Source organism: Hemiscyllium ocellatum, chromosome 18 (genome assembly GCF_020745735.1).
Source record: "Hemiscyllium ocellatum isolate sHemOce1 chromosome 18, sHemOce1.pat.X.cur, whole genome shotgun sequence".
Classification (NCBI taxonomy): domain Eukaryota; kingdom Metazoa; phylum Chordata; class Chondrichthyes; order Orectolobiformes; family Hemiscylliidae; genus Hemiscyllium; species Hemiscyllium ocellatum.
The window spans coordinates 9,459,406-9,477,644 of record NC_083418.1 but is presented as its reverse complement, the minus strand read 5'-3'; the positions used below and the strand labels follow the sequence as shown (position 1 = coordinate 9,477,644).

Sequence of the window (18,239 nt, the reverse complement as noted above, 5' to 3'; positions counted from 1 at the left end):
GGTCACACCTGACAAAATCAACTCCCATCCAGACTATCTGCACTAAGGAGGTTCCAATCTATATTGGGGAAGTTGAAGTCACCCACAACAGTAATTCTGTTACATCTGCACCTTTCCAAGATCTGCTGCTCAGTCTGTTCTTCTATCTCTCTGCTGCTATTGTGGGGGGGGGGGTCTGTAGAAAACCCCCAATAAAGGGACTGCTCCTTTCCTGCTACTGCCTTCCATCCATACTGACTCAGTAGACAAACCTTCCAACAACCTCCTTTTCTGAAGCTGTGATGCATTCTAATTAACAATGATACTCTCCCTCCTCTTTGACCCCCCACCGCCAAACTTTTTAAAAGATCTAAACCCTGGAACATTCAGCAACCATTCCTGCCCCTGTGAAATCCATGTCTCCGTTATGGATACAGTATCATAGTTCCAAGTACGGATCCATGCTCTAAGTTCATCACCCTTATTCCTGACACTCCTTGCATTGAAACAGACATACATTAACCCATCCCTTTGCTCTATCAATTGTATATGTTTCCTGACAGACTCTCTGCATTCTATTTCTGCCTGTTCAACCTACCCTCTCCTCTGACCTGTACGTCTGGTTCCCATCCCCCTGTCAAACTAGTTTAAACCCTCCCAAATTGCTCTAGAAAATCTCCCGCCTAGGACATTGGTGCCCCTTCAGTTTAACTGCAGCCTGTCCTTCATGTACAGGTCCCACCTTCCCCAGAAGGTACCCCAATGGTCTACATACCTGAAGCCCCTCCCCCTGCACCAGCTCAGTAGCCATGTGTTTAGCTACACTCACTCCCTGTTCCCCACCTCACTGGCACATGGCACTAGTATTAACCTTGAAATTACTACTCTGCTAGTCGTGCTTTTTAGCTTCCAACCTGACTCCCTGAAATCACTGTTTAGATCCTCATCCCTTTTCCTAGCTATGTCATTGATGGCGATGTGCATCATAACTTCCGAATGCTCACCCTCCCCTCTCAGCATCCTGTAGACTCGATCAGAGACATCCTGAACCCTGGCACCTGGGAGGCAACATACCTTCCAGGAGTCCCGTTCGCGACCACAGAATCTCCTGTCCGTTCCTCTAAGTACGGAGTCGTCTACCACTAGCACTTTTCTAATCTCCCCACTTCCCTTCTGAGTCACAGAGCTGAGCTCAGTGCCTGAGACCTGGCCACTATGGCTTTCCCCGGTAGGTCATTCCCCACAACAGTATCCAAAATGGTATACTTATTATTGAGGGGAACAGCCGCAGGGGATCCCTGCACTATCTGCCTGTTCCCTTTTCGTCCTCTGACTGTAACCCATCTATCTTTTTCCTGTACCCGAGATGAGACTACCTCCCTGTAACTCCTCTCTATTACCCCCTCTGCCTCTCGAATGATCCGAAGTTCATCCAGTTCCAACTCCAGCTCCAGTTCCCTAACGCGGTTCCGAGGAGCTGGAGTTGGATGCACTTCCCACACATGAAGTCAGCGGGGACACTAGTGGTGACCCTTACCTCCCACATCCTACAGGAAGCGCATGCAACTGCTCTAACTGTCCATTCCCACTGTTCTGAATTCCCAAAGAGACCATTGAAAAAAATGGTAATCTTACCGAATCGGCACAAGGAACCTTCTTTTTTTTGTTAAAGAAGAATGATGGGTGGGAGCCAGAACCTAAGTAGTGTTTTGGGTAAAGCAACCATCCAAATATATTACCTGACTTCCTCAGCAGTCCCGTGTCCTTTTCATGGTCATCATTAGACTCTTAATTCCAGATTTGTATTGCACTCAAATGCCATCATCTGCCTTGATTGGACTCGAACCCAGATCCCCAGAACATTACTTAGGTCTTTGGTTAATACTCTAGCACTAATATCATGAGGCCATTGCCTCCCCCAGTGTGTAGTGTTGCCTCAGCACTGTCCCTCCAATAGCACAGAGCATTCAGCGCTCCCTCTGACAGTGCACTGCTACTGTGGGTAGTATTCTGGTGATAGGGCTGACACATAGGACATCCAAAGATCAATTGGCCAGAGTGGGTGACAGTTTGGGAGGTTTAGTGAATCAAGGGACTATTGCAGAACGTACAGGAAAAGTCACTTGTATGTCTAAACATTGGTTGAATGTTCACAATGAAGTGAGTGAATAGGTTGCAGAGTAGGCTGGGGAGGAAGAAAGCATACTGCAATTTGGGATTGATGCCTAAATCTAAATGCAGTCAGAAAGAAGGGAAGACCTCCAATATGGCCCAATGGAGATCTCTCAGTCATAGTCTAATGGACATAAAAATGCACATGGAGGATGTGGTTTAGGTAATAAAGATAAGGAGCAGTCTTTGAACAGAACTGGGAACAGAAATCCTCATGATTGTAATGATGGTGGCTGACTGTCCCTAATACGTCCATTATCCTTCAAATGCAAGGAAACTTTGTCCTTGAGAACCTTCTCCAATAATTTCCCGACCTGAAGTAAGGCTCACAGGCCTGTACATTCCTGGCTTATCCCTGTTCCCTTCTTGAACAAAGGAACAACATTCTGGGTTCTCACCTGGGGCTAAAAGGGATACAAAGATCTATGTCAAGGCCTCAGAAATCTCCACCCTTATCTCCTTCACTATCCCGGGATAGATCCTATCAGGCCGTAGGAATCATCTATCTTAATGTTTCTCAAGACACCGAACACCTCATCCTTCTTAATATTTCCCTGCTTTAGAGTATGAACAAACTCCTCTCTAAACTTAGTTAGCATCCATGTCTTTCTCCTTGGTGAAGATCAATGCAAAGTACCCATTAAGGACCCACCCACTTCTTCTGGTTCCCCACATAAATTACTTTCTTTCAGGGACATAATCTTTTGAAATTTGACAGAGTGGTGAAGTAGGCATTTAGCACACTTACCTTCATTGTTCAGACCTTTGAGTATAGCAGTTGGGACAACATGTTGAGGTTGTACACAATGTTGGTGAGGCCTCTTCTGGAGTTGATCTACCCTATCCATTATTACCCTCTAGCTCCTAATGTACCTATAAAACGCTATGGGGTTCTCCTTAATCCTACTTTCGAAGGGCATTTTATAGTGTCTTTTTGTCCTCCTTGTTTCTTTTTAATTTATTTTCTGCTTCCTTTATACTCCTCAATTATACAACCTTACTAACTACCCACCAAAATCAGATTTCTCATTCTTGTTCTATTCCGAACAAATGACAACAACAAGAGTAAGTACTCTATCTTCCTCCTGACACAACTTACTCAGTCTCAGAATCTGGTTCCTGTGCAGCCAAGACTATGCTGCTTTTCGAGTCGTAGCGTCACCTCTGGAGTTCTGCCCCTAGATTCAGCTCTGCTCCCACTCTAACTGACTCCAGTCCCACTTCTGACTGCCCTCAGTCCCACCCTGACTGCCCTCAGTCCTGCTTTGACCAAACCCACTCTCCAGGTATTTGTCTGATAGCTCCTGCCACTGTTCACTCCAGTTCATTCCCATGTGTAAAAAAAGTTGTCCCTTTTTAAAACTTTTTCCTCTGACCTTAAACATCTGCCCCTTTTCTCAGAGAAAAGACCTTTGCTATTCACCTTATGGTTTTAAACTTCTATTTGGGTCCCCCTTATCCTCCTCTGCTCCAGTGAGAAAGGTCCCAGCTTATTTCATTCCCAGCAACATCCTGGTAAATCTTTTCTGAAACTTCTCCGGTTTAATAATACTCTTCCTATAACAGGGAGACCAGAACTGCACACAATCCTCCAGAAGAGGCCTCACCAACATTGTGTACAACCTCAACACGTTGTCCCAACTGCTATACTCAAAGATCTGAACAATGAAGGCAAGCATGCTAAATGCCTACTTTACCACTCTGTCTACTCTAAATGCCTACTTCACCACTCTGTCAAATTTCAAAAAGTTATGTCCCTGAACACTTAGGTCTTTCTATCTACAACCTACCCCAGGCCCGACCATTAATTGTATAAGTCCTGCCCTTGTTGGTTTTACCAAAATGTAATCCCGTGCATTTATCCAAATCTAAGCTGTTCCTATGATGGGACTGTTGAATGGGGTGGGGGACAGTGTCGCAGGAGCTACACTCTGTTTCTACCCCCATGTGTCCCAGTCCCGACAGTGTTTGATGGAGGACAGTATAAAGTGCCACACTTGTTGAATGTAGCCTTGATGTCAAGGGCTGTCACTCTCACCTCAAATATCGAATTCAACTCTTTTGTCCATGTTTGAACCAAGGCTGTAATGAAGTCAAGGAGCTGAGTGGCCCTGGTGGAACCCAAACTGGGTGTCACTGAGCAGGTTATTGATGCACTGTTGCTGCTTGACAGCTCTGTTGATGACACCTTCCACACTTTACTGAGGATTGAGAGTAGGCTTTTGGGGCAGTTATTAGCCAGGTTGGATTTGTCCTGCTTCAATTTTCTACATTGTCAGATAGATGCCAAATTTGTGGGCTAAGATGAATTAATTAATCAAGTTTAAAGGATGGAATGGGGTGAGATTAGCTGGTGTCAATGTACACTATCTGAAAAGTGAGAGAAAGCAAAAGGTTTCCTTGAACAAATGATGGAGACAAAGGAAATTTTTTTAAAAATACATGGATTGACACAACTCATCAGTTGTCTGATTGTTTTACCAAAACAAATGGCTGGAAGAATAGAATTGTTCTGAGCTCTATAGGAAGGAAGGTTGCCGGTGCAGTATTTTGTACAGCGTATGGAGATTTCAAATTTAATTAGTTTTGAAATTCTAGTAGTGTATAAAGAGAAAATGGAATCTGTGATAAGTACATTTTAATGCTTCTTTGCAAATAGTGGACATGACTTGGAGATTCATTTATGATTCTGGGTTTAAGGGGTATGTGCTTGTCATCACAGACCCCTTACAGTATGGAAACAGGCCCAACAACAACACCAACCCTCTGAAGAGTAACCCACCCAGACCCACCCCCCTCCCCTAAATTTACCCCTGACTAGTGCATCTAACCTACACATCCCTGAACACTCTGGGCAATTTAATGTGGCCAATTCACCGAACCTGCACAGCTTTGGACTGTGGAGAAAGCCCACACAGTCACAGGGAGAATATGCAACTCCACACAGTTGCCTGAGGCTGGAATTGAACCTGGGTCCCTGGCACTTGAGGCAGCAATGATAACCATTGAGCCACCATGCCATAATACCTAGCTTTACAAATAAAGGCCAAAACAAAAAGTGTGAAAAATCTCTGCATTCTATTCTTGACCTGAACACTTACGGTCACTTTCAGTCGGTCACTGAATGAACGCTTGTTACACTGCTGTTGAGCAGCAACCAGCTTTCTGATCATCTCAATTTGGGCAACATCAAGTCTTGGTATTCCCCAGCTAGACAGTGGGCTTGAGGTCACCCTCACAGTTTTTGTCACCTCTTCTTCCAGCTTCTTCATTTTCTTCAGTCGGATTTGTTCTTCTGAGAGGACACCTGTAACACACAAGAGTCTTAGCTGAGAATCATACATTATTTTCAGTCAATTAATCCCAGAACAGTCACCCAATATTAAATACAGTCAGTCACTAATCTCAGCTTAGTCACACAGTATAAAATGCGGTCTCTCATTAATCTCAGAACAGTCACACTCCCTCATGTTTCACAGACTCTCACCCTGAGAGAGGTATCTGTACGCTCACTGGTGTCTCCCAGTCTCCTCTCTCTCAGACAGATATCTGTACACTGACTGGTATCTGTCAGTCCCCACTTTCTCTCAGGAAGTGGAGTCCTAGGTTGACCAGATAGTGAAGAAGGTGTTTGGTATGCTTGCCTTTATTGGTCAGTGCATTGAGTATAGGAGTTGGGAGGTCATGTTGCAGCTTTACAGGACATTGATTAGGCTAGTTTTGGAATATTGCACGTAATTCTGGTCTCCCTGTCATTGCAAGGATGGTGTGAAACTTGAAAGGGTTCAGAAAGGATTTACATGGATGATGCCAAGGTTGGAGGGTTTGAGCTATAGGGAGAGGCTGACTAGGCTGGGGCTGTTTTTCCTGTAGCATCGGAGACTGAGGGGTGACTTTATAAAGATTGATAAGTTCCTGAGGGGATGGATAGGGTAAATAGGTTTTTTTTATAATGGGTCTTTTCCCCAGGGTGAGGGAGTCAAAACCTAGATGGCATGGGTTTAAAGTGAGAGGGGAAAGATTTAGAAGGGACCTAAGGGGAAACTTTTCACACAGAGGGTGATGTGCGTGTGGAATGAGCTGCCAGAGGAAGTGGTGGAGGCTGATACAGTTCCAACACATGAAAGGCATCTAGATGGGTATATGAATAGGAACAGTTGAGAGGAATATGGGTCAAATGGGACCAGATTTATTTAGGATATCTGGTTGGCATGGAAACTTGGACCGAAAGCTCTGTTTCCATGCTGTCCAGTTCTATGATTCTATGACTTGTGTCTCTCAGAACCCCCTCTCTCTCTCGGAGAGATATCTGTATACCGACTGCTGTCTCTCAGTCCCCTATCTCTCAGTGAGATATCTGTACACTGACTGGTATCTCTCAGACCCTCTCTCTCGAAGGGAAATATCTGTCCACTGACTGGTATCTCTCAGTCCCCCTGTCTTTCAGTGATATCTGTGCACTGAGTGACATCTTTCAGTCGCCTCTCTCAGTACAGTGCCTGGTATCTTTAAGTGCCCCATCTCTTAGTGAGGTATCTGTGCACTGACTGGTTAGCTGCTCACTGATTGATGTCTGTGTTGTGTACATAGATTGCTCCTAGGAGAAAGTGAGGACTGCAGAAGCTGGAGATCAGAGCTGAAAAATGTGTTGCTGGAAAAGCGCAGCAGGTCAGGCAGCATCCAAGGAGCAGGAGAATCGATGTTTCCTGCTCCATAGATTGCTCCTGTTCATTTCTCACTGACTTACATTGCTCCAACATCCCTGCCTGTCGACACTTGCTTAGTCGGCACTGTTGGCACTTTCTGCGCATGTACATGTCCATCTGGCACTCTCCATTGTTCTTGCAGGAATACTGGGCACTCTTGATCACACTGCGTCTGAAGAAACCCTTGCAGCCCTCACAGCTGAGCACATTGTAGTGGAAGCCAGACGCTTTGTCTCCACACACACTACACACTTCGTTCCCCAGCATCTTCGGAGCCGGACCCTTCTTACGTTTTGCTCGATGTTGCTCACCTGAGAGAAAATACATTGAACAGGAGGGGCAGTAAGTGAGCAGGTTAGACACTCAGTAAGACAGGCAGTCAGTGAATAGGTTACACACCGAGTCAGAAATGCTGTCAGGGAACAGGTTCCACAACATGTAGGAAGGGCAATCAGTGAACAGGTTATACACTCAGTAAGACAGGCAGTCAGTGAACAGGTTATACACTCAGTAAGACAGGCAGTCAGTGAACAGGTTATATACTCAGTAAGACAGGCAGTCAGTGAACAGGTTATATACTCAGTAAGACAGGCAGTCAGTGAACAGGTTATACACTCAGTAAGACAGGCAGTCAGTGAACAGGTTATACACTCAGTAAGACAGGCAGTCAGTGAACAGGTTATATACTCAGTAAGACAGGCAGTCAGTGAACAGGTTATACACTCAGTAAGGCAGGCAGTCAGTGAACAGGTTATACACTCAGTAAGGCAGGCAGTCAGTGAACAGGTTATATACTCAGTAAGACAGGCAGTCAGTGAACAGGTTATACACTCAGTAAGACAGGCAGTCAGTGAACAGGTTATACACTCAGTAAGGCAGGCAGTCAGTGAACAGGTTATACACTCAGTAAGACAGGCAGTCAGTGAACAGGTTATACACTCAGTAAGACAGGCAATCAGTGAACAGGTTATACACTCAGTAAGACAGGCAGTCAGTGAACAGGTTATATACTCAGTAAGACAGGCAGTCAGTGAACAGGTTATATACTCAGTAAGACAGGCAGTCAATGAACAGGTTATACACTCAGTAAGACAGGCAGTCAGTGAACAGGTTATACACTCAGTAAGGCAGGCAGTCAGTGAACAGGTTATACACTCAGTAAGGCAGGCAGTCAGTGAACAGGTTATACACTCAGTAAGGCAGGCAGTCAGTGAACAGGTTATACACTCAGTAAGACAGGCAGTCAGTGAACAGGTTATACACTCAGTAAGGCAGGCAGTCAGTGAACAGGTTATACACTCAGTAAGACAGGCAGTCAGTGAACAGGTTATACACTCAGTAAGGCAGGCAGTCAGTGAACAGGTTATACACTCAGTAAGACAGGCAGTCAGTGAACAGGTTATACACTCAGTAAGGCAGGCAGTCAGTGAACAGGTTATACACTCAGTAAGACAGGCAGTCAGTGAACAGGTTATACACTCAGTAAGGCAGGCAGTCAGTGAACAGGTTATACACTCAGTAAGACAGGCAGTCAGTGAACAGGTTATACACTCAGTAAGACAGGCAGTCAGTGAACAGGTTATACACACAGAACAAATAGTAAGCATGCAGGTCTAGCAAATAACAGGAAAGCAAATTGTTGGAAAGAGTATACAGTAGAAAAATAGGGATGCCTCGTTCCTACTGTACAACCCATTGTTGAGACTGCACGAAGAGTACAGAGTTCAGTTTTAGTCTTCTCACTGAAGAAGTGATATTCTAGCACTGGAGGTAATTCAGAGACGCTTCACTCAGTTGATTGCTCGGCTGAAGGGACTTTTGTGATGAGGAAAGGTTAAGTAGTTTTGCCTGCACTTATTGGAGGTTCGAAAAATGTGAAATACCGAATGAGAAATATTCTAACGGGGTTGGCAGCATGGATGCTGAAGGTATGCTTATCTTTGTGGGAAAAGAGGAAGAAGGGTGTACTGTTTTGAAATAGAGGTTCTCCTCTTTAACATGAGGAAGTTGTGAAATTTCCTTTCTCAGGGGGCCGTTGGCCTTTGAAATTCCATTCCCCTGCAACCACTGAATCTGTCAATGCTGAGTCATCACAAGGGATTCGAGGATTAGGGAAGGACAGAAAGGAAAGTGAGTTATAGGTCACAAACAGAGCAGCCAGAATCAGATTGAATTTTCAATAAGGTTTTAAGGGACTGAGTGGCCTACAGATGCTTGCAGTCTTCAGTTCTTCTCTAATACATGATAGTTTCTCTCTGATCAATGTGGAGCACTCTCTCTCTCTCTCTCTCTCTGTTTCTGATCGGCGGGAATCTCTCTCTCTCTTTATGTCTCTTTGTCGATGATATGGGGAGCTGTCTCTCTCTTTCTTTCTCTCTCTCTGATCAATTGGGAATACTCTTTCTCATTCTCTCTATGGGGCGCTCTTGCTCTCTCTCTCTCCCCCCAATCACTGGGGAGTTTTCTCTCTCTCTCTGTGACCAATGGGGAGTTTTCTTTCTCTCCCTCGCTCTCTCATTATGATCAATGGGGAGTTCTCTCTCTCTCGCTCTCTCACTATCATCAATGGGGGGGGTTCTCTGTCTCTCGCTCTCTCTCACACTATGATCAATGGGGAGCTCTCTCTCTCTCTCTATCTCTCTCTCACTATGATCAATGGGGGGAGGTTCTCTCTCTCTCGCTCTCTCACTATGATCAATGGGGAGCTCTCTCTCTCTCTCTCTCTCTCACTATAATCAATGGGGGGGGCTCGCTGTCTCTCTCTTACTCTCTCACTATGATCAATGGGGGGGTTCTCTCTCTCTCTCTCGCTCTCTCATAATAATCAATGGGGGGCTCTCTCTCTCTCTCTCTCTCACTCTCTCTCTATGATCAATGGGGAGCTCTCTCTCTCTCTCTCACTGTGACCAATGGGGAGCTCTCTCTCTCTCTCTCTCTCTCTCTCTCTCTCACTGTGATCAATGCGGAGCTCTCTCTCTCTCTCGCTCTCTCTCTCGCTCTCTCTCTCGCTCTCACTGTGATCAATGGGGGGCTCTCTCTCTCTCTCTCACTGTGATCGATGGGGAGCTCTCTCTCTCTCTCTCGCTCTCTCTCACTGTGATCGATGGGGAGCTCTCTCTCTCTCTCTCTCTCGCTCTCTCACTGTGATCAATGCGGAGCTTCCACCACCTCCTCTGGCAATGTGTTCCAGACACTCACCACCCTTTGTGTGAAAAACCTGCCTCACACATCTCTTTTAAACATTCCCCACCTTGCATCTTGAACCTGTGCCCCCTAGTAATTGATCCCTCCATCCTGGGAAAAAGCTTCATACTTCCCACGCTATCCATGCCATCCACAAACTTCTAAACTTCTATCAGGTCACACCTCTCAACCTCCTGCATTCCAGTGAAGACAGACCCACTCTATCTCACCTTTCCTCAGAGCTAAAATCCCCCACACTAAGCAATATCCTGGTAAACCTTTTCTGTACCCACTACCAAGCATTCGCATCCTTCTGATCATGTGGTGACCAGAACTGTATGCAATATTCCAAGTATTGCCTAAATAAAGTTCTACAAAGTGTAACTTGTCTATCCTTATACTCAATGCCCCTTCCAATGAATGCAAGCATGATATATACGCCTTTTTTATTACCTTATCTACCTGCACTGTACTTTCAGTGATCAGTGGACCGACATACCCAAGACCCTCTCATATCAATACTCCTAAGGGTCCTGCCTTTCTCTGAACTTGACCTTCCAAAGGGCATCACCTCACATTTGTCCAGATTAAACTCCATCTGCCGTTTTCTGCCCTGCCTCCAACTGATCTATATCCTGTAGTATCCTCTGACAATCCTCCTCATTAACTGCAAAACCACCAATCTTTGTATCATCTGCAAACGTACTAATTAGACCAATTACTTTTACTTCCAAAACACTTATGGAGACCATGGACAGCAGTGGTCCCGGTACTGATCCCTGTGGATCACCATGAGTCACAACTTTCCATTCTGAAAAACATCTATCCTTTGTCTCCTATGATTAAGCTAATTCTGTATCCACCTTGCCAGCTCACCCCAATACTATGTGACTTCACCTTTTGTACCAGTCTGCCATGAGGGACCTTGTCAAAGGCTTCACTGAAGTTCATGTAGACAACAACTGCTTTTCAGCTCGGCAGAGGTGGATACTGGAGATTAGAGTCAAGATTTGAGTGGTGCTGGAAAAGCTTAGCAGGTCAGCCAGCATCCGAGGAGCAGGAAAATCGACATTTCGAGCAAAAGCCCTTCATCAGGAAATTTTTCCCTCATCGATCATCTTTGGCACCTCCTCAAAAATCTCAATCAAGCTAGTGGGCGGCACGGTGGCACAGTGGTTAGCACTGCTGCCTCACAGCGCCTGAGACCCGGGTTCAATTCCCGACTCAGGCGACTGGCTATGTGGAGTTTGCACGTTCTCCCCGTGTCTGCGTGGGTTTCCTCCGGGTGCTCCGGTTTCCTCCCACAGTCCAAAGAGTGTGGGTCAGGTGAACTGGCCATGCTAAATTGCCCTTAGTGTTAGGTAAGGGGTAAATGTAGGGGTATGGGTGGGTTGTGCTTCGGCGGGTCGGTGTGGACTTGTTGGGCCGAAGGGCCTGTTTCCACACCGTAAGTAATCTAATCTCCCCTGCGCAAAACCATGCTGTTTATCACTAATGCCCTTTTGCTTCTAAATGCATATAGATCTTGTCCCTGAGAACCTTTTCCAATAATTTCCCTGCCACCAACATGAGGCTCACAGGCCTGTAATTTCCAGGATTATTCCTGTTATCCTTAAACAATGGGACAACATTGGCAATTCTCCAGTTCTCTGGGACCTCACCTGTGGCCAAAGAAGATACAAAGATGTCTGTCAATGATCCAGCAATCTCTTGTCTTGCTGTTCTCAATATTCTAGGATAGATCTGATCAGGAGAGTGGGACTTATCTACATTTATACTATTTAAGACATACAACACCTCTTCCTGTTTAATAGCAACATGGCTTAGAACCTTGACACTCCCTCCCTCCACCAATTCCTTCTTTCCGGTGAATACTGACACAAAGTATTCATTTCAGACCTCACCTACTCTTTATGGCTCCATAAATAGATTCCCTCCTTTGACCTTGAGTGGGCCTAACTTTTCACTGGCTACTCTCTTGCTTTTTATATACGTGTAAAAAGCCTTAGGATTCTCCTTAACCCTGTTAGCTAATGACTTTTCGTGACCCCTTTTAGCCCTTCTCATTCCTTGTTTAGGTTCTTTCCTACTCTTGTGATATACTTCATGGGCCTCATCAATTCCCATCCTCCTAGACGTATGCACGCTTTCTTCTTATTTTTGACCAAGGTCGTAGCCCTCCTGGTCATCTAAGGTTCACGTAAATTGCCATACTATCCTTTTCATTATTGTAGGAACATGTCACATCTGAACGCTTATCAACTGCCATTTGAAAAAAATACACGTCTGATGTAGATTTACTTTCAAACAGCTGCCTCCGGTCAATATTCTTCAGTTCCTGTCTAATATTGTTGAGATTCGCCTTCCTCTGATTTGACACCTTCTCCTGAGGACTGCTGTTATCCCTACCCATGTGTATCATAAAACTCATGGTATTATGGTCACTATTCCCGAAATGCTCTCCTGCTGAAACTTCACTCACCTGGCCAGGCTCATTTCCCAACACCAGGTCCATTATGACCCCCTTCCCTGGTTGGACTGTTTTCACATTGCTGAAGAGTGTGGTACTGGAAAAGTACAGCCGGTCAGGCAGCATCCAAGGAGCTGGAGAATCAACGTTTCAAGCATTAGCCCTTCATCAGGAACGCAGATGAAGGGCTTATGCCCGAAACGTCGATTCTCCTGCTCCTTGGATGCTGCCTGACCTGCTGTGTTTCTCCAGCACCACAGTCTTCAGCTCTGATCGCCAGAATCTGTAGTCCTCACATTCTCCGAGTGTTTACATAACCCTCCTGAATAATCCTTACAATTTCTGCCCCTTCCTGAAGAAGGATTATACCCGAAATGTCGACTTCTGCACCTCCTGATGCTGCCTGGCTTGCTGTGTTCCTCCAGCCTCCTGCATGTCTACTTCGGAATCCAGCATCTGCAGTTTGTTTTGTCTCCACCCAAGCCCATAGCACAAAGCGAGTCCCAGTCAATACAGGGAAAGTTAAAATCTCCCACCAGAACAACCCTGCTGTATTTTACATCATCCCAAAGTCTTTCAACATATTCCCTCCTCTCTCTCTCCTGCTGGCTGTTAGAAGGCCTGTAGTATACCCTCAGCAGTGCGGTTTCACCTTTCCTATTCCTGAGTTCTATGTATATTGCCTCGCTGCACAAATCCTCTGATGTATCCTCCCCCAGTACAGCTATGAGATACTCCTTTACCAATAATGAAACTCCCCCCCCCCCCCATCCCTTTTACCTCCCTTTCTATCACACCTGAAATATCTGAATCCTGGGGCATTCAGCTGCCAGTTCTGTCCCTCCTTCAGCCAAATCTCCGTAATCCCAATAATGTCATAGTTCCAAGCACTAGCCAAAACTCTGAGTTCATCTACCCTGGCTATTATTCTTCTCGCATTGAAACACAAGTATTTCAGACCATCTCCCCTGCTCTGTTCAGCATGGTTTCCCTGCCTGTTCTTGTTTTTAGTCATTTTTGCCTTGGTTTTTACCTCTCCCTCAATTTCTGCATCTACTACCCTACTCCTCTGGTTTCCATCCCTCTGCCACATTAGTTTAAACCCTCCCTGAACCACTCTACCAAGTATCAGTTGGTACCCCAAGAACATCAGTCCCAGTCCTGCCCTGGTGTAATCCATCCTGTTTGTATATGTCCCACCTCCCCCCAAGACCGATCTCAATGCCCCAAAAATCTGAAACCCTCCCTCCATACCATCCTTTCAGTCATGTGTTCATCCTATATATCCTGCTGTTTCTGCTCTGACTAGCTCGTAGCATTGGTAGTAATCCTGAGATAATTACCGCTGAGGTCCTACATTTCAACTTTCTTCCTGGTTCTCACTTTTGGATTTCATCCTTTTTTTTAACCTATGTCATTGGTACCAACATGTTCCACAACCAGTGTCTGTTTGCCTTTCCCCTCCAAGATATCCAGGACCCTAGCACCAGGGAGGCAACACACCATCCTGGACTGTTGTTTGTGGTCATAGAAACACCTATCTATTCCCCTCACAACTGAATCTCCGGTACAAAGAACAAAGAACAAAGAAAATTTACAGCCCAGGAACAGGCCCTTCAGCCCTCCAAGCCTGAGCCAATCCAAATGTACTGTCTAAATCTATCACTCAATTCCTCAGCATCTGTATCCCTCTGCTCCCCACCTACTCATGCATCTATCCAGATGCACCTTAAATCAATCTATCATGCCTGCCTCTACCACCTCTGCTGGCAACATGTTCCAGGTACCTACCACCCTCTGTGTAAAGTACTTGCCGCGTATATCCCCCTTAAACATTTCACCTCTCACCTTGAATGCATAACCTCTCGTTATTGAATCCCTCACCCAGGGAAAAAGCTTATCTCTATCTATCCTGTCTATATCTTTCGTGATTTTGTAGACCTCATTCAGGTCCCCCCTCAATCTCCTTGTTTCTAATGAAAACAATCCTAACCTACTCAACCTCTCTTCATAGCTAGAGCCTTCTATATCAGGCAACATCCACATAAACCTTCTCTGCATCCTCTCCAATGTATCCACATCCTTTTGGTAATGTGGCGACCAGAACTGTACACAGTATTCTAAATACGGCTGAACCAAAGCCTTGTACAATTTTAACATGACCTGCCAGCTCTTATACTCAATACCCCGTCCGATGAAGGCTAGCATACTATATGCCTTCTTGACCACTCTATCCACCTGTGCAGCAACCTTCAGGGTACAATGGACCTGAACTCTCAGATCTCTCTGCTCATCAACTTTTCTCAAGGCTCTTCCTTTTATAGTATAGTTTACTGTAGAATTAGACTTCCCAAAATGCATCACCTCACATTTGCCTGGATTGAACTCCATCTGCCACTTCTCTGCCCAACTCTCCAGTCTATCTAAATCCTCCTGTATTCTTTGACAGTCCCCCATGCTTTCTGCTACTCCACCAATCTTCATGTCATCTGCAAACATACTGATCAGACCAACAGTGCCCTCTTCCAGGTCATTTATGTATATTACAAACAACAGTGGCCCCAACACTGACCCCTGTGGAACACCCTGGGCACCTTTCTCCATTTCGAGAAACTCCCTTCAACTACTACTCTCTGTCTCCTGTTGCTCAACCAGTTCTTTATCCACCTAGCTAGAACACCTTGCACACCATGAGACTTCACTTTCTCCATTAGTTTACATGGGAAACCTTATCAAACACCTTACTAAAGGTAACTGTAGCATTTCCATGCCTGTCTCTTGCTCCCTTTGCAGCAGAGCCAACCATGGTGCCGTGAATGTGGCTGCTGCTGTTATCCCCTGAGAGGCCATTCCCCTCAACAGTATCCAAAACGGTGTATCTGTTTTGCAGGGGAGTGGCCACAGGTGATTCCTGCACTGCCTGCTTAGCCTTACTGCTCTGCCTGGTGGTTACCCATTCCCTTCATGCCTGTGGAGTCTGCGTCTGTGGTGTGACCACCTCTCTCTCCATGCTATCAATGATAGTGTCCATCTTGCGAATGCTCCACAGTGTCCCCAGATGCTGCTCCAATGGAGAGCTTTCTCCCTTTGATCAATGAGGAGCTCTCTCTCTCTCATCGTCTCTCTATCTCTGATCAATATGGAGCTCTCTCTCTCTCTCTCTCTCTGTTTGCTGAGCTCTATTTGATCTCGCCTGTAGGTGGCAGATGTTGCCTGCAACATCATGTTTTAGTTCCTGAAATTGTCATGTGACTCAGTGGTGCTTAATTCCTGTTGCACTAGTACAAGTCAGTAAATCCTGTCAGGTTAAACCTTTCTCTACCTGAAAACATCCTCAGCTTGACCACCTGTACCATTCCCACTTGTATATGTTCTCCCTGAGGGTCAGTTGGCTCAGTCAGCAGGCCAGCTGAATTATGATGCATAGGGATACCAAAAACATGGATTCAATTCCCACATTGGCTGAAGTTCCCTTAAATGACTCTTCATTTCAACCTCTGCCTCATCTGAGGTGTGGTGACCCTAAGTTATAGAGTCATAGCGAAGTACAGCATGGACAGACCCTTCAGTCCAACTCGTCCACGCCGACCAGATATCTCAACCCAATCTAGTCCCACCTGCCAGCACCCAGCCCATATCCCTCCAAACCTTTCCAATTCATATACCCATCCAAATGCCTCTTAAATGTTGCAATTGTACCAGGCTCCACCACTGGCAGCTCATTCCATACACGTACCACCCTCTGCGTGACAAAGTTGCCCCCTAGGTCTATTTTTATATCTTTCCCCTCTCACCCTAAACCTACGCCCTCTAGTTCAGGAATCCTCGACCCCAGGGAAAAGACTTTGCCTATTTACCCTCTCCATGCCCCATCTGTCTTTGAGGGCTATGGTGTCTTAACTTTATATCATTTCTCCCTTGGAAATACATCCCTAATCTTTCCTTCTCTCATTCTCTACAAATCCGCTAGACTCCTCTTGACCTGTCTACTAACCACCGCATCCCTACAAGAACATAGATCATATAACATTACAGCGCAGTACGGGCCCTTCAGCCCTCGATGTTGCGCCGCTCTGTCATACTAATCTGAAACCCATCCCACCTACACTATTCCATGGATGTCCATTTGTCTGTCCAATGACAACTTAAATATATTTAAACTTGGTGAATCTACTACCGATGCAGGCAAAGCATTCCATACCCTTACTACTCTCTGAATAAAGAAACTATCTCTGACATCTGTCTTATACCTATCCCCCCTCACTTTAAAGTTGTGTCCCCTCGTGTTTGCCATCCCCATACTTGGAAAAAGGTTCTCCCTTTCCACCCTATCTAACCCTCTAATTATCTTGTATGTCTCTGTTAAGTCACCTCTCAACGTTCTTATCTCTAACGAGAATAGCCTCAAGGCCCTCAGCCACTATCCCCTAACCCCTACCTTACTAACCACCTGCAAGTTCCCCTCCAAGCCACTCACCATCCTGACCTGGAAACATAATACCATTCCTTTCGTGTTGCTAAGTCAAAATAGGCAAAAGTGAGGATTGTAGATGCTAGAGATTAGAGTCAAAAGTGTGGTGCTCGAAAAGCACAGCAGGTCAGGCAGCATCCGGGGAGCAGGAAAATCAACGTTGGCTTCCTGGCTTACCCTATGCACATGTTCCTCTCACACACCCACTAACTTTTACTGACTGTCATTATCTTTCCCCGGGAAATGAGGACGGTGTCTAACGGGCTTCAGGGTTTGAAAGTGTAACTGACCATCTTTTTACCTCCCTTCCCTTACTCTCACCAACCATTCCCCATACAATCCCTTGCTGCAAACTCAGAATCACAGAGTTATTATGGTGCCTCTTGCTTTCTCCTCGGAGTTCGCAGCATTTTGAGCTTCTCCATCTCCATTTCCTTTTGCTTTGCCACCTGGTTGCTCTGTTAGCCACTGTGTGAAGACCGACTCATTCACGCTTCATTCTAGTCAAGCAAAGGTTTCCTCACCCAGGCTCTGGTTGGCATGAGAGAAGAGCGCAGACTCTATTTTCACATCATCAGCCCAGTAGCTGTGAGTTGCTTTGTCCTGATATCCAGCAGGATTGAGTTGAACTCTTGCTTTCACTGCAGGGTCTCTGGCGGACTGAAGACTGCTGTCAGGATGATCCCTGTTTGACCCGGACACTGTCCTCGATATGTGCAGAAACAGTCTATTTTCTCCTGCAAGGCATGTTTAGGAGGGTATTGGCACATGTCATTTTTACAAAGAAACAGAGCAGGAAATGAGTAGCAAAACTGTTTTACAAAGTAAGATGTGCAGATCTGAAAGATGGTGAAAGCAGCTTCAAAAATTTCAAAGGGAATTTGATAAATGCTATTATAAGAGGAATTTGCACAGTTATAGTGAGATATCCAAGGCGGAAATTAACTGAATGATTCTACCAAAATGCCTGCACAGTGCCAAGTATACTGTATTATCCCAAGATTCCAACATAGTTTCATGTGCTGCCTTGCATTGTTAATGAGTTAATTCTAATTATTTAATATGCTACTCATATCCATACATATCATCACATGAAGTGATGCTTCATCACATGATTTGGTCAGACAGAACAGGAAGATGTGTGCTAACAAAGCTCCTGTTTCATGTAATACTGCAAAAGACTCATTTAATTCAGCCGAATAATACCAAAATTATTTTGCTCAATCACATTCATATTACACCTGCCTCTAAAGAATTC

General features: G+C 45.4%; 1 protein-coding gene across 2 annotated transcripts in view; it reads right to left on the bottom strand.

Moving 5' to 3' along the window:
* Positions 1 to 18,239, bottom strand: part of LOC132824129 (oxysterols receptor LXR-alpha-like) — a 54,163-nt gene that overhangs the window by 14,890 nt on the left and 21,034 nt on the right. For both annotated transcript variants that reach the window (XM_060838370.1, XM_060838369.1), the window contains exons 3-5: positions 17,506 to 17,718; positions 6,899 to 7,168; positions 5,253 to 5,458 (exon numbers count right to left, since the gene is read on the bottom strand). In XM_060838370.1, coding sequence (XP_060694353.1) covers positions 5,253 to 5,458; positions 6,899 to 7,168; positions 17,506 to 17,718 — 689 coding nt within the window. The remainder of the gene's footprint in view (positions 1 to 5,252; positions 5,459 to 6,898; positions 7,169 to 17,505; positions 17,719 to 18,239) is intronic.